A 24,308-nucleotide genomic window follows, 5' to 3' on the forward strand; every position below is an offset into this window, starting at 1 on the left:
ACTGTTATTACTCTAGTAACTACATGTGACATATGTAACAAGGACGTAAAATAAAAGTTACTGGATATTTAGTCTGTTCTTGGGGGTAGAAGTAGTCTATGTAAGAAAGAGATAAGCTCGATGCAGGGTAGGCTATAGAATAAATATAATCCGCATCATCATTCAAAAAAAAAAAAAATTGATCAGGCAAACTCTATACACCAGGGGAAAAGTGATTTTCCTGAGGTGACAGATGGCGAAACCACCACAGTGGTCCAGTCTCCGCCCAGTCGTCTCATATTCCCCGCCCCTTTCTGTGACATCACCAGCGCTCCAGCCCCGCCCAGATGCGATGCGAGACGCTTTTGCCCAAGAACCACAAAGGAGCACAAAGTAACCAACTCAACACTACAACTGCGCGCTGCTTGGATAAACATAACTGGAATGCAGAGGTGAGTGTATGCCATGTGTGCGCTTTTGTGCTGTTAATCCTTCTGACTGCTTTTGAAATGATTCGGATTATGTTTCCAAAACCTCCGAAATGTTTGTGTCAGTGCTCAGTGTTAAGTAGAACATGCGTTTCTTGTAACATTTCTGCTGCTTTTACAAGCCTGAAGTTGCAATGATGCACACATATCAGGTGTATTCAAATTTTAAATGCATAAACTTAAGTTGGATATATTAAAAAGACAACACGGACTCTATATACATTACGTATAAAAAGGTTTTCAGAACTAAAAATGATGGATATATTATTTTAATTAACTAATTTTACGTGTGTGTACACTTCATTTGCCTATATTTAAGCTACTTGAACTAAGTAGTAGGCTATTAAAAAGCTTAAACTGTCTTATAATTGATATTCCCAGAATTCCCTTTGTGAACCATCAATTATTGTTGTAATGTAGCCATTCATTGAGATATAGCCCATGTCTGCCAGAAAAAAAATGTCTTTATTTTTTGAATAACTATAGGGATTTCTTGTAATGTCGTAATTTCGATAATTTTGATTTAAAACCAGTTTAAAATACACCAGTTTATTCAAAAATACTAAAAAAAAATAGCCTTATGAATTTGGTAACTGTCTAATTTTAAGTACTAAACTACTGAAACTATGGTTACAACAGTTTCATTAGGAACGACTTGTTCTTGTTTGACAGTTGGTTATTTGTTAACGTGGTTATCAGTGTTTGATAGTCACGACCACCCCGGTGGTCATTTCTAATGGTAAGGAGGACATCCTATACATCCCCCCTCCCTCTCCGCTCTCCGTCGATCCCCTCTCTCCTCTTCCTCCCTCCCCTTCCCACATTCCTTTCAGACTTTGAATGGAACAGGATTGACCTGTGGCATAACTCAGCCTCGTTTTCCTACAAGACCTCAGCTTCCCCCTGTTATATTAACAATTTATTGTCAAGTTAGGTGGTGTATTAAATATTCATGTATCGCAGAACAAATGGCTGCCACTTTAGATGTGTATGGTTGTGTGTGTGTGTGTATGCGCTTGTGTATTTTGCTTAACAAAGTTAATAAGAGCCTTTCCTTCAAGGAATGTTTCAGAAAATGTGTCCCCGTCGTTGTCGTCAAAAATTGGTCTTATTTGATTAGGATTTATAATTCGGTTAATATAAATAAACAAAAAATGCTTTTACAGTAACACTTCTACAATGGAGCTTCAGCTTGGCTTCAATATGACAAGTAAAGTCATGAGTTTTAAACCATTAAATGTGTTAACGTGAAACTAATGTGAATAACATAACTTACTAACCTTTTATGTTCTAATGTATGGATCTAGAAAAGATCAATTTAAGGAGCTTGTCCACACAAACAACAGATAAACTATGTATTTTAATTGGTGGATTGACTGAAACACTATTCTATTCTCTAACACTATTAGATTAATCATTCTTAAAGGCATAGTTCACCCAATAAATGAAAATCTGTCATTATTTACTCACCCTCATGTTTTTTTCGAACCTGTATGAGTTTCTTTCTTCTGCTGAACATAAACGAAGAATGTTAGTAACCAGACAGTTGACGGTAACCATTGTTTTCCATAGTAGGAAAAAAAAATGGGGCCCATCAACTGTCTGGTTACCAAAAGTCGAATGCTCCTCTAGAAGAAACCAATGATGATAGTTGGCGTTTCATTAAGCGACTTTTTGTGCAAGTTTTAGCTACTTTCCATCGAAAAAGTTGGCAACACTTTTCAGGGGTCTCGGTCTGCTTGTTTGGTGCGCACTAAGATTTGACTGGCAGTGTTCACATTTATTTCACTAACAGAGCGATCGCACCAGGGTTTGTTTTAACCAAACCAAACATGCCAAGTGTGAACACACCCTAAAAGCGATACATTTAATGACAACCTTTAAGGTTGTGTTCACACTTGTAGTTGGGTCCAAAAAACCAATTGGTACATTTAGTCCTGGTCCGCTAGCGTTCTCGCTGTCATTTTTAACACTGAACCTAAAGATTAGACGTTTCTGACGCCTGTACTGAACTGTGATGTGAATATGACGAGAAAAAAACAGGTGTTGGTACAGGGTTGAGCATTCTGTCCTTTTTAGGGTCGCATCTTGACATCACGTCCTGTTTTTCATTCATCGGCATGTCTTTGGTTCGCGTTGCATTCATGTTTAAGTTGAACCGCACCGGAGTTCATTTGGAAGTTGACCGAGACCCATCTTTCAGGGTTCTAGGTCCGCTTGTTTGGTGTGCAACAGGGTTCAGATGGCAGCGTTCACACTTAGGCCCCGTCCACACTACTGAGTGCGTTTTCGTTTAAAAATGAAGACCTTTTGCTACGTTTGCACCTCCCGTCCAGACTAAAACGGAAAAAACGAAGACCTAAAACGGAGAAGTTTAGAAACGCTGTTGCTCCGTTTTGCGTTTTGAATTTTGCGTTCCAGTGACAACGGGACAAAACGGAGGACTTTTGAAACGCAGAGGCTCACGCTCGATTCTATGATTGGGTGTCATCAGTCATGACGTGTCCTTCCCTGATTCGTCAGCCACCCATCACATGACCCGTCCCCGTATAAGTTCCACCTAGTCGTCGTTCCATGAAAAGAAAACTCTGGTCTTCCACCTTTCTAATCTTTGCAGAGGTAGCTAACTTTACTTTCTTCTTCATCAAATCTGAGGAATAGTCAATCTGCGCATGGCCAGTGTTGGTGAATGGTCACGTGATCTGCGTTTTCAGTCGTTTTAATTCTCCGTTTTTAAACCAAAACGCAGTAGTGTGGGCGGGACCTTATTCAAATGAGCCGCAATACTAAAGCAATCGCACCAGGGTTCCTTTGAATCAAACCAAACCAGACAAGTGTGAACACACCCTAAGGTCGTGTGTCCACCAAAGCGTTTTTAGCCAGCTGAAAACGCCAGACGCCATGCTTTTGGCGCTTGAGAGCGTTTCTCCGTTGTGAGGTTTCGTTACCTTGATATAGATTATCAGCAGCACAGTTTACTTGTAACTGATTTTGCAGATCATATTTTTCATACTAAAAATGTATTTTTCATCCATTTTGTTCGGTTTGCTCTGTTGGTTGATGTCGTTGTACAGAAAGAATGTTGTGAAAGTTGGTCAGTGTAGTTTAGTCCCGCCCCTCCTCCACTGTGATTGGACGGCTGGGCAAAAAGTGACAGTGATGAGCGCTGCGTTTTACCTAAAGTTGAACATTTTTCAACTCTCGGCTCGGCAACCAGTAAAAAACGCCGGGCGCTCAACGCTTCAGCGTGAAAAAAAACAAAAAACCGCTCAGCACCTCGTCACACTCATGGGCATGGCGTTTAAAAACTGCGGCGCTCCCATTGAAAACAATTGAAAACATACGCCAGGCGCGTGGAAAAACGCTTTGGTGGACACACGGCCTTAGGCAACTCCTAGCACAGTGCACGGATTCACAAATTTAAGAATCACCACTAAGCCAAAACTACATAAAAATACGTATCTAACCTGCTAAATAAATGATACAATAAATCAAATAAACAACAACATGCCACAGATGTTGACCATACAGCTTAATTTGGATCAAAGCTGGAACATTCCTTTCACAGAAATGCCTATCAGCCAGAAAACACACTTTCTATTATTTGTGTCGTGTCCACTGTGCATAAAGCCATGTTAGTCCAGCTTAGAACAGCAGTGTTAAAATCCCCCTCGAGTCAGATGGCAGTAGACTGTGAAAGACAGGGCATAAAATGGCAGATCGTTTTACGAGGATTTAATGTTTCAGAGTTGGCCATCAGGAGAGATTACATTGTAAGTATATTGTGGCTTTTACAGCGTAAGCAGCCCTGGTCTAGAAATGCTGTGCTCCAACTACCATCCAAATGGCCTTTCCATTCCCGTAGCCTTTGACTGCTCTTCCAATGCAAATGCGACTATTATAGACGGCCTGCGTTATGATGCTACGTTTAAAGAAAGCCACTAGTTTCAGTTCAACTAAGGGTAAGTATTACTCAGAATAACCTAGAATTATATACTCTCTTTTGCTTTTTTCTGCGTGTCAGGATGAGGGAGTGTATTGTTGATGGTATCAGTGGGTGTCTTTAGCTGGGATCAGGACCAAGACCTGGGCGGTTTGTTTTCGGGACTCATGAGACGCTCAACGGTCTGAGCCTCCTATTAAAGCCTGTTGTCTAACTCTCTGATTCCTGGTGATTCATCGGCCGCAGACGTGTTTATATATAAACTTTGCTCAAGTAGAAGCATGAAACGTGGCTCTTATTTTAAACCTAAAATCTAAATAAAGGGTAGGACATTGGTTTCTTGGAGAAGAAAATGGTCTTTAAAGTTATTTATTGCATTGTGACAATTAAACACATTTTCTGCAAAATTCTCATTATCATACACTGTAAAAAAAAAAAAAAAGTTATGATGACGTATGTTTTTTACTTGGGCGATTAATCGTGATTAATCGCTTCCAAAATAAAAGTTTGTGTTTACATAATATATGTGGGTGCACTGTGTATAATTATTTTAAATATATAAATACACACACATGCTTGTATATATTTAAGAAGTATTTTCATGTATATTTATATATAATTAATATTACCGGTATGTATAAATATAAATATTTTATATACAATTAATATTTTCTCTTAAATATACATGCATGTGTGTGTATTTATATATATATATATATATATATATATATATATACAAAATAATTATACACAATATACACACATATATTATGTAAACACAAATTTTTATTTTGGATGCGATTAATCGCGATTTATCGTTCAAAATAAGTTAAGCAATTTTCAACTCTATTTATTATATTATTGTAAGTTATACAAGATTCGACTCATTTTTAAAGTCAGTTTAATGTTATTTAATTCAGATTGACTTTAACATCCATGTTGACTGTACTTAAATTTAAGGCAGCAACTTTTTTTTACAGTCGCAGAAACAAAATTTCATTCTCAGTAGTGTGTGTGGGTTAGGATTTTCAACCCGGGGTCTTTGAACTTTTCATGACATTTATTGATATCAGTTATTTTCTAATTTAATTGTGATTTTTAAATCATGAAATATGTATTGTCTTAATATTTAAATGACACTAATAAGCATCTAATGACAATGTCCTCTGAGAATAACTTGGTTACAAAAAAAACCCCCTAAAATGTCTGGACAATGAGGATGTTAATGAGAAATACACACACACATATATATATATATATATATATATATATATATATATATATATATATATATATATATGAAAATGATGAAGTGTGATGTTTTCATGTGTTCGTTATATGTAAAATAGAGCGTATAGATTCACAGCGGACGGACATGTTCTGCTTGCCATCTGTAGTTTGTCTGCGTTCTTTGGTGTTTCTACATCCTATATTTGGCCCAGAGGAAGCTCAGGGTTATGAGTGAGATTTTTGTGCTGTTTATGTTCTATCAGCTGAGGAATGATATTAAATTCCAGTCTGTGGCAGCCCATTTCCAGCTGGAGGGCTTCAGACACACACAGCATGAGGAGAACGAGAGAAGGAGACGGGGAGGGACGCGAGCTACTCATCAGCCAAGCATTTCCTCTCTTTCTTTTTCTCTTTTCCTCTCTTGCTGTTTCTCCTTTACTATGTCAGTCTCTCCAGAGCACTTCCTGTCATAGTTCGGCCACTTTCCTGTTTCTGTAAACAAAGTCGTTGTCCCGGAGAAGGCTTGACCCTTCCCAAATGGCTTATATTTTATAGGCAAATATATAATTTCTTTTAGTTCTTTGATTTTTAGGTTAAGTTGTGAAATTTTAGACAGATTTTGAGATATTCACCCTTAATCCTGTTATAATCAAGAGCATTGGTTACTTCCAACTTTCTTCAGGAGAAAGGACTGTTCTTTTTTTGTTCTTTGATAATAGTTAATTTAGTTAATGAAAGCTTTGGAGTGTCTTACCAGACTAAGTACATGTTAAGTCTCATTTAATGAAGTGTTTCATAGATAAAGTCACAGCAAACAGTCAGAGATGTAGAAATTCCTTAGTCAATTTCTGAATGATTTTCTTTAAGTCGAAAGATTTAGTCATTAGCCTTTTTGGTTCCATTTGTTTTCTTGCCAAAAGGGTCTTCAGGGAAGTATTGACATCTGAGAAAGACTCTGCAACTGAAATGCAGACGCTCCGTACAATACATGATGCATTTGAGATGCTGGCTGTCTGATATCTGAGACGAGGAATCTGATTGGCCGTTGCTATTCTGGAGTTTGGCCAATCGGGTGTTTGATTCTGTCTGAATGACTGAGAGAATGAAGTCAGCTTGAGTTTCAATAATGCTAGAGTGAAAACACAATTTATTTGTAAATTTCAGGGCCTGATACACCCTCGAGTGTTTAAGTATCCAAGTTTGTGGTTGACCGATGTGGATTTCTAAATGGCAAATCTGGAATTGCAGATGGTCATCATTACCTTTGTCACTTCCTGTTCCTGGTGATGCATAGTTTTGAGTTTGGCTTTCCAGGATTTTTTAAAACAATTTAATATACAAAATTAGTATAGTAAATATATATATATATATATATATATATATATATATTTTTGTTTTGTTTGTTAAATTACTTATTTAATAATTATATATGGTAACTAAATTATATTAAAAACAATGTATTAATATGTGGATGATTGAATATTAATATAAAATATAAACAAATGTTATGATTATGAATTATTATGAATTATGAATATAATTTATTCTAAATAATCATACTAAATTATTAATTTGATATAATAAATGCAATTAATAATATTTGAATGCTTAAATATTAATATAAAATAAACATTATACATCGAAATCATTTATTATAAATTATAATTATTAATAATTAATAATTGTTTTGTTATTAATAATTCTAACTCTTGTAACAATTATAATAAAATTAAATATCTATATTAATGTAAATGAAATATCCAAATAAAACTAATAATATTCTAACATAAAATGTTATAAATATATGTACTACTAAATAATTATATTTAAGCTATATTAATTAATTTTATATAATAATTCTTAAAAATATAAATCATTTTGTATGAAATGTATAATTAAAATAAAATATCAACAGAATTGTTTAAATATATTAATGTAAAATATGCAATTATTAATATGATTATAAGTAATTATGCTTACTTGTTTATATTTAATTTTGTATTATTTATAAGGATTATTATTTAAAGTTATATTACATAGTTCAGTAATAATTAATATATCAATGTAATTTCTTAAAATGTTAAAATATGACTAATTTAAACTAAACTAAATTATTTATTTAATACAATTATGCTATGAAATATAATTATATAAAAATAGAAATAATTTTGTAATTGTATGAATAATGTAAACGTTTGTGAATATAAAATATGAACAATATATGTATATAAATATTGAAATACATATATAATGAATCATAAAATATTCACAAATATTTTCTATTTCATATATAATTCTGTAAATAATTAAGAAATTATGTAAATTAAATAAGTATTTAAGTAACGCAAGTTAGATTGTTCTTAATCTCATAACATTTCATAGACATAACAAAATACACTATTATCTTAAAATTGAGAAAGTGTCGTTTTTGACACTTTTTCATTGCGTTAGACACCTGATATCCTCTTATCACAAACTGTGTTTGCGTCATGAAACCATGTGATGACGCAAGACCTCTGATGTGAAGACTGCACCACCCCACTAGCCAAACAGACACTCGTGAGAAAATTCACACACATCCTGCGCTTCAGGTTTTATTTAATTTCAGGCCACATTTGGTGTGTAATGTAAAATATGATTCCATTGCACCATGAACATGTTAAATGATGAATGTGCTGGGATGCTGGCTTCCTGTCAGCTCCACTCTCCAGAGAAGTGTGTGCGTGTATAATAATTAGGTTTGACTCCATGGTTTTACTCCGGTTAGTCTCTGCAGGGTTTCTTCTCCCTCCAAGGACTTCACTCTCTCCCAAACACATGTGTGCGCTTAACTCAGAAAATAAATGATTATGCTCTTGCTGAAGCGCTGGCATCACATTCTGTATGGGGGCCTTGTGTAACTAATATAGAAACTAAACAAATACTCTACAAAGTACGTTCTGGGTAGGTTGTGATGGTTAACTAGTCGACTAGTTGCAAAACAACATTCATGTTGACTAGATTTTGTTCCTTACGTTGTTGTTGTTGTTGTTGAGCCAGGGATTAATTAGCCTGCCATGCTTTAGCTCTTAGCGTTAGCTTAATCAGTTAGCTAAGCTTGCTATGTATAATGGGATTTTGGCTAGCTTTCTTCATTGTATTCTTTTCTAACTGTTGCCCTGCCACAACAGCAGTTGACCTGAAAGATAAACTGACTGAAGAAGACAATAAATGCTAATGACATTTCAGACTATATTGAAGCATAGCTAGCTAGAAATTTAGCATTCAGAGTCCTAACATTGACACTCAAATGATGAACACACCTACATTTTTAACCAAAGGTAGTTGAAATAGCTACTGACAGCAGTGCAATAACAATTAGCAAATCTCCTGAATCAGATTCTTAGTGGCTGAAAGCGTGACTTCTGCAGCATTGCGATCTATACCTCGCGAATCCCTCAGGAATAGAACAAACCTTAAAAAGCCCAATTGTCATCAGTTTCCCACAAGCACAGTAGTGTTGCATTGTGTTTCATAATTAATGGAGACTCAGCACAAATTCAGTCCTTGTAATCCCCTAAATGCCACTGTACTCTTGTTGTCAGTCGGCGTGCCTCCGTCCTGAGGTAAATCTGCACTGGCTTATGGTGAATGCACTGAGGTTTATGTGTCCTTCAAAGTGTGTGGTGGTGTTTATGAAGATGGACAGGGGTGAGGAATGCTCTGAAAAGTCTTCATTGATATGTAGAGCGTTTCTCGAGAGACGGCCCGACCTGATGCGAAACAACACAGTTCATTTACAGAGGACTTTGTTTAAGCCTCTGCTAATCCAGACCTCCCAACAGGAATGAAGCTTGGCATCGTTTTCTTCTCTCTTTGGAGGGATACAGTTGGGAACACACGTGAATTCTTTCTTTTTGTGTATTCATGTATGCAAATACAATTCTGAGTGTAATTGGAACAACAATGTGATGTGTTCTCCTTTGACTTTTTGGGACGCCAGAAATAAAATTAGTGCACACGCTTCAGCACAATGACTCTATGATGTTCTAAAACATTTTATGAAATATTTATATATGTGTGAGTGTGTAAACTTTGCAAAATAAGTAGTGGCCTGTTGTTAGTCCCTAGATCTCAGAATGATCCAGTTTGTACTGAGGAATATGTTTGATAAAGAGGTTTGTAATGTCAGACTCATTTGCGTTAGCTTAGCTGATCCTTGTCAGGTAGAATGACCTATTCACGTAGAGACGATAAATGAAGTCTGTCATTTAATGGACTCCTGAAATTAGCCTCTCATGGGCACTTTGAAATATTATCTTCCACCCACACCCCTCTGCACTTTACCTGAGTAAACCTTTTGTTTTAGAGTCAGTGGTGAAGTATGGACCGGTGGGGCAGTGGAGTGAGAAATTGCTTTGTCCTCTGCTATAAACACGAGGTGGTCATATTCACCCAATTAGCTCAACGTAATATGAAATTCCTCCCTATCATCAATAGAAAAAAAATTATAAAATTTAATTACCGCAGACTGTAATGTGCCATGTTATCTCAGTTACTGCCCCAACGCCACGTTTTTGGAAATGTAATTATAATAATTCATTTGAAATGACAGGTGTGTTAATGCGAGGTGGAAAGATAATGCCGCTCTATTTGAATAAATCAACACTGTTTTATCAATATGAAGCTATCTGAAGGGCGATAATTAAGGAGTGCTTGAATTTAAACCCATGAGGTTTCTGTAGAGCTAACAATGTATCTAAGAGCATCTTAATTCCCTGGCCTCCATCTTGAAGTGCTTTCGACTCATCTTCAGTGAGTTACGTGCTGCATCTGAGATAATTGTTCTCTTGTCTTATGGGACACCCGAGAGTCGTGGTTTACAAGTGTTTCATGTTGTAGACGGATGGGTACAAATGTCTCTGTGGCTGAATGTTATGGGGTTGCGACTACTGGGGAATTGCAAGGTTTTGTTTTTCTCGATTTCAGTTCCATTAATGGTTCTTCTAGTACTTTTGAGGAAGTATTGAGTGTTGTTTTGTATTGCACGGCACCATTCCATCCACGTTGGCAGAAAAATTAGCATGTTTTTAAGAGTTAGGCCGTGTGTCCACCAAAGCGTTTTTCCACGCTCCTGGCGTATGTTTTCAATTGTTGTCAATGAGAGCGCCGCGTTTTTTAAACGCCATGAGCACTGAGCGCTTTTTTCACGCTGAAGCGCCGAGCGCCCAGCGTTTTTTACTGGTCGCTGGGAGTTGAAAAATGTTCAACTTTGGATAAAACGCAGCGCTCGTCATCACTGTCACTTTTTATCCAGCCGTGCAATCACAGTGGAGGAGGGGCGGGACTAATACCACACCGACCAACTGTCACAACATTCAACTGCAGCGGATATTCTGTATCATAGCAACGAAACGTCTCAACGGAAAAAACGCTGCGCTGCCAAAACGCTCTCAAGCGCCCAAAGCACGGCGTCTTCAGCAGAGCGTCTAGCGTTTTCAGCTGGATAAAAACGCTTTGGTGGACAAACGGCCTTAATGGAACTATTAACTTTCGACCAAAAACCAAAACTGCAACTTTCGATAATTTTTGGCGGCTGAAATTATCCCTACAAAAAAAGTGTAGTAATGTATGAAGCACTTCTCACAAAAAAGTCACTTTCAAACTCAGTTTCTTCAGACCAATTTTTACATAAGAGTAATCTACGGAAGTTTGTCGCCCCCATCCTTGTGAAACTCCTGGTTGTGTGGATTCCTATATAAATGTCTGGATATTGCCCACGAAATTGCACCAAACTATAAGTGTACACTTAGACCGTAATTCATAATAGCAATTTGAGTCTGAAATTGTCAGATCAGTGACTAAATAGGCTAGTTTTATCACCAAAGTCTGCGAAAATAGACATGGGACGGTTGGAAGATAGAGGGATTATAGGAAGTAGACACTAGTCTTCAGTCATTGAAGTGCCCCAGGTGCTGTTATCAGCAACCATGATTACATCCTTGTCAGTTCACTAGGTTTCTAATCAACTTTATTTGTCGGTGCTCCTAGTATTGGAAGAACCATAGACCTTGAAGCACTTCTCCAGCCCTGAGAGAGTTGGTGGAGGTCAGTGCCATCATTTTTTTACAATTTCATGTCATCGAGGAATGCGCTTCTCCATCAACTTCTGATGGCCTGAATTATGAATGAAATAAAAGCATGGGGGAGATTTCTTGAGGGTTGGACTGAAGAAAGACAAGTCTACTTCAGCATCTTATGATAAAAAGAAATGGACGTTTAAAAGGGTTTGAATCTTTCCACGGGTCTTTTGTGTGAAAGACTTTTAAAACATTCATGCCAGAGATGCTTTCCTTCTTTTGAAGGGATCATTAAGCTTTTAAGTAACAGACATGAAAGTTCCTTCCATGGCCTTCATGGATTGGATTTCCTTCCAAAGAGCCTTTTGAAAGTATTTCTAAAGCATTTTTTACCACAAAATTGTGCATTCATATAAGTAGAAGTAGTTGTCATTTCAACCTCATTTAGGATATTACCTTCTGAGGCTAACTTTTGTGTAGAAATGGCTTTATTATCATCTACTTGGAGTGCAGTTACTTGGCCCTTTGGTCTTGTTTGATATTCTTTTCATGCTTCTGTGATTATTTAGTCCAACTAATTATAGCTTGTTTTACATCTGTGCGTTGTTTTGCATGTCTGTCACGTCAAGAGCAGATTAATAGCGCTCATCATCTCAGACAGAAGTTGAGGCAATCATGCATGGAAATTGGGTCTGTTTCCTCTACCCCCAAAGCCAAACTTTTGCTCATCTTAAGAGAGCATAAATCATAACAGGCTCTAATCCACAACAAACTGCAAATAATGATCATTTTTATACAGCACTATTATGGGAGTTAGCAAAAAATACCATGCTGACACTAAAGGCAATGCATTCACTTTTAGGATGGTATTTATTCAGTTTCATCACCCAGCGGTGTTTTAGTTTGTTTAATTGATGGAACCCCTGCTGCACCATATGCATGTGATTTTTAGTTCAAGGTGTCCTTTGATATGGTGCTTTGATATCTTTCTTTCTGAACCTGGCAAATCAAACGCTCTACCAGTGATAAAAGACTGTTTCATCCAGATATCAGGTCTATAAATTAGTACATTTTACATTGTTGTTGTTTATTGATGTTGTCAATGTAAAATCTTTAAGGGATTTTATTACATTGTTATTGTGTGGTAAATGTGCAATAATGTTGTTCCATAAAGTCTTATGGATCTTTAAAAGCTACAATAAGTGCCTTTTATGCTGAAATGAATTATAGTAGGCTATATTTTTCTGAAATGTATTTTTTACGTCATTTGCTTCATATTCACAAATGAAAAATAATATTCAAGATGAAAAAAAAAACAGTAAAAGCGGGATTAGTTTCATTAGCTGAAAATGTTGTCTCTGAAATGCAGCAAGGCATTAAATTTGAATAAAAGACGATATTTTTTTATGTTGTTTGGGGTAACGTACACAATAATACCAGGAATGTTCATCACTAAGACATTTTCAAAAAAAGTTCAAATGAAGGTCAAAGATTAAACATATATTGTCATATCTGGAGGTGGCAGCACCTTGTAATGGGTGTTTTATTGATTGTTCACCTCCTTCTTTGTCATCCCTTTGCAATAGATATTCCATCAGTTAAACCATGATGTGACATTAAACCATGAAGAGCATTAAAAACGATGTGACCTTTAACCATGAAGAGCATTCAAAATATTGAGATTCTATCAGGATCTTTTGTTTGAGTTTTGAACTAACGTTTTCTGACTCAAGTTTTCATCTACAAACTAGACAACAATGCATTAGTCTCTTCCAAGAGAGATTAAAGTAATCAACTTTAAAGATCTTTTATCTCCTGCAGTACATTTTGAGTTACATCTAGTCCCAGTTTGTCCCTTTAGCTATACCACACTAATCTCTGGGAACAATCTCTCAGAAGAGTTTTGTGATCCAATAATCTGATTGCAGTATGTCTCATTATTCTCAGTGCATCAAGCGTTTGTTGCCACACAAAGCTAATCAAGATTTTCCCTGTCCTTTTTGTTTTCCCAGCAGGAAAAAAATTAAAAACGGCCAGTGTGTGATTGTCAGTATTGGAGCAATGGTAAAATAGCTTGACCAATCCAAGATGGCCGCCCACAGGATCAGAGTAACCAACAACAACAATGTGCTCCCTAGATGTAAATCAGAGGGCACTCTTATTGACCTTGATGAGGGACTGACTGAGGCGAGTCTCATAGATGTCAAAGGTCAGTTTATTGCACTGCAAATAAATAAAAGGGACATCTAATATGGTTGTGTCATGTACATCGCAAATCAGTAATTATTATTAATGTTTATCTTTACAGTGCCTTCACCCAGTGCCTTGCGTTTGGCCCCCTCAACGTCATTTGGGACTGCCCGGGAAGTGGTCGCCATAAAGGATTACTGTCCATCCAGTTTTACCACTCTAAAGTTCTCCAAAGGCGAACATCTCTATGTGTTGGACACATCTGGTGGGGAATGGTGGTACGCCCACAACAACCGAGAAATGGGATACATTCCTTCGACGTATGTCCAACCGATCAACTACAGGAACTCATCTCTAAGTGACAGTGGGATGATTGACAATATTGGGGACTGCTCGGAGGAGGGAGCAAAAGAGCTGGACCTGCTGGGGGAGTGGACTGGAATGTTGCTGAAGCCCCCCATGCCTTATGACAACAACAACCCCTTCTCCATGCTCTCCTCAACCAACCCATTCCTAAATGGGTCCATGGATGATGTCCTCGATCAGAACAGTAATGAGAAGCCTAACCAATGCAACAGCATGGATTTGCTTTTCTTTGACTTGCCTTCAGACCCCATCTCCACCAACAGCAACACAAAAGGGTACAGCAATAGTGTTTTTGATGGGACATCCACCAGCGCTGATCTTGAGGCCTCGCAGATGCTTCGCAAGGACAATCCCTTTTTTCGAAGCAAAAGATCTTACAGTTTATCAGAGTTATCAATCTTACAAGCTCAGTCAAATCCTCCATTGCCTTCATCAGGGTTTTTTACAGGACTTAAAGCACCCTCACCGGAGCAGTTTCAGAACAGAGAGGACTTTAGGACAGCCTGGCTAAACCATCGAAAGTTGGCACGCTCTTGCCATGACCTTGAGTCCCTTGGGCAGAACCCAGGCTGGGGTCAAACGCAACCAGTAGAGACTAACATTGTCTGCAAGTTGGACAGCTTTGGAGGGGCAGTCCAGCTCCCAGATACGCATATCAGTATTCATGTTCCCGAAGGCCATGTTGTAGTGGGAGACACTCAGCAAATCTCTATGAAGGCTCTACTGGATCCTCCTTTGGAGCTGAACAATGACAGATGCTCGACTGTCAGTCCAGTGGTTGAAATCAAACTGAGTAACATGGAGATAAAGTCATTCATTACCTTAGAGATGAAGGTATCCGTCACGGCTAGGACAGAAAGTCCAATGGCTGAGGTTTTGTGTGTCAGAAGTGACTGTAAAGAGGGTCCATATTCTCCTGTTCCACAAGCATACATTTATGGTGATACGATTCAGGTTCAGCTGGACAACTTGGAGCCCTGCATGTATGTAGCCGTTGTTGTCCAGACCCAACATGTTTCCTTCAATTCATCTGTTTGGGATCATATGGTGAAGAAAGTTACATTGGGCCTCTACGGGCCCAAACACATTCATCCATCTTTTAAGACTGTGGTGGCCATTTTTGGCCATGACTGCGCTCCCAAGACTCTACTTGTCAGTGAGGTTGGGAAGCAAGCAAAGTCTGCCCCTCCGGTTTCACTACAACTGTGGGGAAAGCACCAGTTTGTCCTTGGCAGGCCTCAGGACTTGCTGATAGGTATGTACTCTAACATGTCAAATTATGATGTCAAGGCAAATGATCAGGCTAGGGTTGTTCGCGGGTTTCAGATCAAACTAGGCAAGGTGAGCCGGCTCATCTACATGATTACGTCTCGGAACGCTGATGAGATTTCCGACTTCACGTTACGTGTCCAGGTAAAAGATGATCAGGATTGCATCCTTGCACAATTTTGCGTTCAGACACCACAGCCGCCCCCTAAAACTGGGGTACGGAACAGCGGCCAGAGGCGGTTCCTAAAGAAAAAGGAAGTTGATAAAATTATTTTGTCTCCTCTGGCCATCACCACCAAATACCCACAGTTTCAAGAGCGCTGCATTACCAACTTGAAATTTGGCAAACTGATCAAAACTGTTATCAGGCAGACCAAGAATCAGTACTTGCTGGAATATAAAAAAGGGGATATTATCGCCCTACTCAGCGAGGAGAAGATCAAACTCAAAGGACAACTATGGACCAAAGAGTGGTACATTGGATACTATCAGGGAAAGATTGGGCTTGTACATGTAAAAAATGTGCTTGTCTTGGGAAAGGTCAAGCCTATATACTTTTGTGGGCCAGACCTAACAACCACAATGCTGATGGAACAAATCCTGAAGCCCTGCAAGTTTCTAACTTACATTTATGCCTCTGTGAGGACAATACTTATGGAAAATCTGGGAAACTGGCGAGCATTTGCTGATGCTCTGGGCTACGTGAATCTTCCTTTGACGTATTTTTGCAGAGCAGATCTGGATAGTGAACCAGAGAGGGTTGCCTCAGTGCTGGAGAAACTAAAGGAAGATTGCCTCAACATGGAGACCAAAGAGAAGAAATCTTTTCAGAAGGAACTGATGATGGTAAGCCTATGTGTGTGTGTTGGTTTGTCCAAAACTACTGCGTAGTTTTCAAACTATTGTGGCTGTGTTTGCTTTTTGAATACAGTAAAAGCCCTGGTCTAAATGGAGAGCTATTGGAAATTTGGCCACAAAATACTTGATTTAAACCTATTTTATGCAGTTCTGCTTATCTGCCTTTTCTCTTATTAATGCTTGGGGCTAATTCTGATGAGAGTGCACTTAGCTGCTCTGTGCTGCCTTTCTTATCTACTGCTGTGGAAACCTGCAAGTACAGCAGCCAGATCCCTTCTTGGCTCACTCATATTCTGACTAAAAGAAAGATTGCTCTTATTAGTTTTTTATCACTGGGCACAGGATGTCCATGGTTGGTATGTGCAGGACAAACTACCATGGTTAAATCCCCACAATGTCCAGAAATAAAAACTCTTTGGTGTCCTTAAAAGATTAGTTAATCTAAAAAAGAAAACTGTCTTCTTTTACTCACCACTCATGCTCATGTTGTTACATTTCTTTATGGCTTTCTAAAAGTTGTACTAGATTGGAAAGACATTAGTGGGTGAGTTTGGGGTGAACTACTCCTTTAGTTAGTTACTGCTTTTTTACACTATTGTGTTACTGTCAACACTAGGGTTGAGTTACTGTCAGAACAGCACGTCACAGTAGACATTTACATACTTTTTACTAGCACTGACCAATATCCCATTTATAAGTAAACATGTTAGCACCCCACTTTTGTCAGCTTGGGTCTTGCAGATCTGAGGAGACGACACATTTAGAAAGATGTGTTTTCACCAGAGAACAGATGTAGTAAGTCCAGTCTTATCTTTAGCAAAATACTGGCTGTATCTGGCGAAATTTCTAGTTCGTTTTGAAGGTCCAAATAGAGATTCCGGCTATTCTCTGACCTCAGTGTTAAAGTGATATATCCCTAGCTGGAATCATCATTTTTATTTTTTCTTCCACAACAGACAGAGCTTTTGTTAAAGTTAAATTATTCAAGACTTGAGTGGACCGTATGCGTCTGTTATACCTCAACAATCATTAGCGTCTCTTTCATAGTGTTCTGCTGGCTGAGAGGGAGCTTCATCATTGTTTCCCTGCCGTGCTTCTAGTGCTGACACATTTATCAAGTGGAGATGAGGCTATTATTCTCAAGGCCTGACGTCAGAGGCTAGCCGATTGTCTTTCGTGGTTGTGAATCGATTTTGAAATTGCAGCCTTTAGTCCCTGATGGACACACGGCCTTTCCTTGCCTCGCTCTTGATATTATTTAGTGATTTGTCTTTTTGAGTTTGGTAATTACGCCCAATGCTTCTGAGTCTGGTGACATTTTGAGCTGTGCAAACAATGAGATGGAAGAAATTTTGCTCAGCGTTAAGTCTGACAGGCCAACTATTAAGCTTAGCAGAGCAATTTTTAAGTCTTTCAAGCTAATTCCCGTCGCTATTGTGATTTAACAATTCTGTATGTTGCCTCAGTATCCTAACTAACAAGTTAGCATTCCACAAACACAAATGTGCTTTGCCTAAATCCATAAATATATGACTTTTACTATTAAGCCAAGTTTTATTAAGTCAAATGGCAGTTTGCCCCCTTTACTCAGCAAGTGGTACGTTTTCAAAGCTTGTATGGTAGGTGGTTGGCTAGGCCTTCTGGAAGCTTCCAAAGACTGAAAGAGCTTGGCAGTTGCCTTAGCCATATATAAACACTCCTAAAAATAAAAAAATAAAATAAAAATAGCACTCCAAGGCAACCAGGCTAGTAAGCTAAACTTAGCCATTTTAAAAGAGCTTGGTTTAAATATTTGGAGTGGACAAAGCTGGGGTTATCGCCACCTCACAGTCAGCCACCTGCTTTGGGCTTGATGCAGCTTCTTTGTGTAAATGTCACTGTAGTTACAATAGCCAAAGTGTTGTAAGATAGCATTTATATTTGTAGAATTGTCTTTTTAGCTCTTGTATAATTCTGGAGAGATCTAGCTATTTCTAAATAGCGTATTTTATCTCAGTTTGCTGACAGTTTTGTCTGTCTGTCTGGTTTAAACTGGCTATCTCTGCCCTTAAGGGTTAAATAATGCATTTAAGAGATTTCCAACAGCTTGTGCCTGAGGACTGGCTGAGCCCTGACATTTTCTCAAATAGCCATGGTGTAGTGGGACACATTTTACATGCTTCTTTAGAAATCAGTGTGAAACATGACCTTCACCTCTCCCTGCCCTCTGGTAGCATAGCCAAAATTAGATTATTTTTCTGTGGCTGTTCGACCATAACCGCAAAACTCATTTTACAGTCATTATTGTGAGTAGTATATTGACGCATTATGTGCCTGTTGCTGTATTCAGCAGTATCGTTTAGCTCTATTGAGTTTCAAAGGGAAAAGCTGAAACTTTGCACTCGCTCTCACCTACCTACTCGCATTCTAATTTGCATACTATCTGTACGCATTGACAGATGTTTGTATTATATAAACCTAAATGTTAAGAAATAATACAAATGAAAGAGGTTTAGCTAGTAGAAAACGTTAACACTGAAGTTTTTTTTAGATTTTAGCTAAATGCTAATGCTCAACTCATGCTATATGTATAAATGTGTGTTTATGTTTGTGTATACCTAAATAAAATGTATTATACATTTCTAGCTTGATTTGATCATTAGCGTCTTGCGTTCGCAACAAGCTAAAATGTTTATTTCTTAACTTTAATGAAATAATAAAAATGAAAGGAATTTAGCAAGATGCTAGAACATTTAAATATTAACACTAAAGTGGTATTCGATTTTTAGCTTGGTGGAAATGCTCAAATCATGCTACATTACATTGATCCAACTAGTGCATTTGCACTTTCTAGAGAAAAGAAAAATTATATCTTAAGGCAATTGGCTTTATTTGGCTATATACATATTTGCTCGAGTGGTTCGCTGTTCGTACTTTTAAATGCCTCATATAAGTATCCATTGTCTCAGTCTCATAGCTAATAGCATTCATCACAGTAACCTTTTCAGAACCGCATTCCAAGACTTTGACTTATGCTAACTGCACTTCTGCATGAACGATTCAGAATCAGTTGGAATTATTACTAAAATATTGCACTCTGTTATCAAGACCTTACCTAATAAATAACGTCTTACAACTTACAACAAGACAATGGTCTTGTTGACAGAAGAGTTACTCTTTCCCTCTGCACAGTGAGTTCTGACAGCAGACATTTGCCATCAATTTATTTCCTTAACCCTGCAAACCACGTTTACATCACGGCTCTCAGTCAGATCTGTGTCGTATGGTGCCAACGGTTGATCTTGGCAGGTGTAATCTATCTGATGATGTGGCAAACCAGGTTGTGGGAGGATGCCAAGGGAGGTCAAGATAAATCCAACAGCTATAATTCGTTTTTCCGTGACGGTGGATGAATCACTTGGTAATTGATTGCTTGAGATATCATCCCATCATTCCCTGAAATTAAACTTAATGCGAGGGAGTCAGCTGCTGGACCCGAAAGTAAAATGCAAAGATAGATCAAATTTTGGAAAGATTGATAACAAATATTATATAGTTAAATTCTAGACCTGAAAAAAGTTCTGGAAGTTATTAAAAATTTTAAGAGTAATGCATTTTTCTAATCCTCCAGTTGTGTTCATTACAAATTATATTATTGGCATAATTTAGAAATCTGGCAAAAAGAAATTCTTAAATGATTTGTTTAAATTAATATTTTCAATATGGTCTCAGATTTTTGCTGTTATTGCTTTTAAAATCATGCTTGAGCACCGAGGTCCTCGTTCACTTTTTTTTATTGCGTCTTCCACAAAAGAAAGAAAGTCATACAGAAAGACATGAGGGTGAGTAAGTGATGAATTGTCATTTTTGGGTGAGCTATTCCTGTAATATGTTGGCCGGAATGCAGAACAAATCTGATATTAAACATTCTCCCGCACAGGCAAAAAGCCTTTCAACTAGAAAATAAAACTCTGCTCATTATTCTTGTCACAAGAGAGATAGAAAATCCTTGGCGGGTTCATTTTATTCAGTTTTACAATGAAGAAAGAAAATCTTTCGTCTTCCTCCCACTCATCAGCTTGCCTCCCCCCCTGCTGTTTCTTTTCTTTCCATCTTTTTTGCTTCCCATCCCTTTCTAAACTACCGAAATGCAGGATGCCACAGCAGGCATCTAAACTGTAGAAAACGAGATGCCACCGTTCCTAAGCTCACAGTTCAATTTCATCTGTCCATCATTCCCATCAGGTTGTCTCAGATGAAAGTGGATGAAATTGTGCAGAGGACGAGTGGCTCAGCAATCCCATTTGAGAGCATGTCTCTTATAGTCAACCGGTCAGCCTCTATTTCGACACCATTAATGTTTTTTTTTAAAGTGATTGGAACTTTCCTGTAACCTGAAATTGGTTTCAATCCCACTTTCAGTTCTGAGTCCCTGAAGACCAGAAGGCTACTTCAGCCGTTGATGTAGTGTTTTCATTCATATAGCTAAACCGGAGATTTTCATATCTGTATATCTGACAATGCAAGTCTGTGAGAAGTTCAGCCAAGTCCTTGAGCTTTTTAAAGTGAGTTAGATTTAGCAAACATGGCTAAATATCTTTGGAATCTCATGCTAGCATACTTTTACTTTGCATGTGGTGTAGAGCATTGTAGTGTTCCAGCATGTTTGTGCACAATCTCAGTGTTAATAGATATTTATATGCAACATGACATCATGACTTTTGCGTAAACATACACGCCACTTTCAAGTCAAGTGGCGTGTTATCTATACACATTTTTAGCTATCCGCATGTATGCGTGTATGTCTACGCCGTTAAATGTCCGAGTGATTCCGCGTGTCTGTACACGCCGTTAAATGTCCGAGCGAAACGAAGCAAAATGTAGATCTACATCTGGGGAGCGATATTTTTTTTTCTAGGATGGTTGGGGAACACTGTATATATAAACAATATTTATATATACAGTAATTTAACGTTAAGTCAACGGCATTCATAAACACGCTGAAAAGCGATTATAGCGTGCCAAAAATGGAAATACTAATTGGCGTGTCATACATACGCCATTTCATGAGATCAGTCTGTTATATGGCAGAAATAGGAAGGGTAGTATGCTATTCCAACAAGGGGTGGTTGATTATGATTTCACATTTCTAACTTTAGTTATTGTGTCATATTGCTGTTTGAGCATAAACAACATCTGCAAAGTTACAACGCTCAAAGTTCGAGGCTAAGGAATATATTTGGACTACAACAAATGACTGGTAGGGACGAGATTCCTCTGGTGTTAGTGACATCACTAACCCTAAAATTTACATAAACCCCACCCCCGAGAACACGAGCGATTTTATAGATTACCATGACAGAATATGCTAATCAAATCGCTAGTCGTGAATTTTGATCTTTAAACCTTTGCAGAACTTTTACATTTACAAACCGCTATATCACACACTACACGAAAGGTAATAATATTCGAAAAAGCATTAAAAAACGTGTACTCTTTGTATTGACAAACCTTTGAATTTTACCTCAGATATTTGCCTACATAACTACACCTCCCCAAATCCAATTGTCTTCTTGTTTGTACATTGAAGCACCGTATTGAGCTTGGCATCTACACTCTGATATTGTTTGACTTTGATAACGTTGTGGCAGTGGCAACAAGGCAGTTTATTCATAAGTTTACTTAGAGTTCTGATATTTACTCAATTCCAAACGGCATCAGTCATTTTAACCTCATTAAAATGGTCACATTCCGAACAGGTGGCCTGCTGGCCTACGGAATGTTGTGTGTTCTAATTCCGGAACATTCCTTTGTAATGGTTAGGCAGAAGAATTCTGATCATGCCTGTGGTCCCATTCCTTTACGATTCATAATTTTCTTATTAACCAGGTAATTCAGGAGGTATTCTGGTCCAATTTGATGCATCTGTAATGCTTTTGTTACATTCCAACCGCACTCCAGTGGGGACTTTACATTCCTGTGAGTCTGGAATCTGGATATGTATTCTAGCGAGGTGATGTTGTAATTCAGGCTCTGCATTTTCAAGTCAGATTTTAATCAGAAAGACGGATAGGAAGCCATTTATGCTTAGTAGACATCTAATTGAATTTGCATATTTGTTTTTCCCAGGCCTTTAAACCAAAACATCCAATCAATTATGCTTCCATGGTGTTTTGTACCTATTTTCTTTTTTTTTAACCTTTGGGCTCGAGTACTCTGTGTGTGTATACTCTTTATAGTCTTGTTAGTAAAACAAACATTTTTCCCATTGTGTATAGAGTTAATTTCGGAAAGACTTGAAAAAGCTCAGGATGTGAATACATAAATACAAGTATACAGACAGTGCCAGTTCACCAAACCATCTCTGAAAATAGACGCTCGACCCTGGACTGACTAGAAACATTAAAACAATAAATAAACCATCCATTTAAAAGCCATCCATTTCTTTCTGACTTGGAGTAAAGAACCATTGGAGACTCATTTATAGTGGGAATTCTATCAGTTGTTCTTTGACAAGGGTTAGGTAATAAATAGGGATGTCCCGATACCACTTTTTCACTTCCGATACCGATACCGATGCCGCACCTTTGGCTTTTGCCGATACCGATATTAGTCCGATATTTTTTTTTTCGTGGTCCGACGTGCCGTATACGGCCCACAGGGTGGTTTATAGGTTTAACTTTGTGAAAGACAAAACAAAACAAACACAAAAGTAAACATAATACATATCTTTGGAAAGCTGAGAAACTCGTGATTCGAACGACGTAAACCATTTTAAGATACAATCAACACAGCGGGCACAATCTGTCTCTTTGTCAGACCACCAACAGCCAAAACAAACCAACACAAACTGGAAGAAACTCACCAATTAGCCATCTGTTAGTCCACATTCCAACAAAAATGGTTTGGTTTCACTGTAAAGCGTCCATACAATCCAATTTGAAGAAGTTTTTAGTCCAAAACAATTGTATATATGAATAAACATCCATGGAATGTAAATAGTAGCATTTCGCGTTAGCCGACAGCGCTATCACAACTTCGACGCACTAATGCTACGTTCACACCGGACGCGAATAGGGCGTCAGGCGCGAATGATTTCAATGTTAAGTCAATGCAAGAAAAATTCCTGCGGCGCGAATGAGGCGTGGAGCGCGGCGCGGAAGACGCGAATACGCCTCATTCGCGCGTCAAGTTGGCGCGAATGGCGTGAATTGAGCGTTGTGCATTCACGCGTTTGACGCGAATTCGCGTCTGCCGCCCGAGTTGAAAAATCTGAACTTTGCGTGAATTCGCGCCGCGTTAACCAATCAGGAGCCTAGCTGCTTGCTCACGTGGTGAAGTGTCTGGATGCTTCAATAAATTATTTTGTTAATATGACTAAATGCATGGTGGGATTATGCACAACAAAGCAAATGTTTCATCACTTAAAACATTATTTCTATATGGAGACATGTTCATTTTGTATTGAATGTTATTCATTCCATATCTAGAAATAGTATTATGTTGTAAAGACAGACATCCCAAGTCTCCCGGAAGTTCCGGGAGTCTCCCGCATATTGATAGCGTCTCCCTGATGCCCGCAAATTAGTTCAAATCTCCCGGAATCTAGAGCGAGACATACTGCGCGCATAACATACATAGCGCGCTATATATATCAACATATGTGCATAAATTCGTGTCTGGACGTGAGAGAGAGAAAAAAAATCACAGGACAGGTTAATAACTTTTGAAGGCTGGCTCTATTTATCATCAAAACAAAAATAAATGACAGCTAGATTAGATGGATGAGGGGCCGGGCGAGGGTGATCCTCGCTCAGATGCGGGACAACATGTCATCAAACTGGGCGCGTGACAGGCGGAAGTACCGCTGACAGCGGCCGTCATCCAGCGCAGCTCCTGGAGCGAGCAAATGGTGAAACTCGCCAAACGGTTCGGCTCCGAAGGGTC

At 38.2% G+C, this 24,308-nt stretch overlaps 1 protein-coding gene across 2 annotated transcripts in view; it reads left to right on the forward strand.

Annotated features, from left to right (window-relative positions):
• The first annotated feature begins 302 nt into the window (after positions 1-302).
• The window catches only part of sh3bp4a (SH3-domain binding protein 4a), a 31,479-nt gene continuing 7,473 nt past the window's right edge, over positions 303-24,308 (forward strand). The window contains exons 1-3 of one of the 2 annotated variants that reach the window (XM_039682917.2): positions 303-431; positions 13,712-13,908; positions 14,008-16,370. In XM_039682917.2, coding sequence (XP_039538851.2) covers positions 13,788-13,908; positions 14,008-16,370 — 2,484 coding nt within the window. In that variant the 5' untranslated portion in view covers positions 303-431; positions 13,712-13,787. The remainder of the gene's footprint in view (positions 432-13,711; positions 13,909-14,007; positions 16,371-24,308) is intronic. The other variant, XM_039682918.2, reaches the window with a different exon arrangement.

Source organism: Pimephales promelas, chromosome 2 (genome assembly GCF_988280905.1).
Source record: "Pimephales promelas chromosome 2, fPimPro1.hap1.1, whole genome shotgun sequence".
NCBI lineage: Eukaryota > Metazoa > Chordata > Actinopteri > Cypriniformes > Leuciscidae > Pimephales > Pimephales promelas.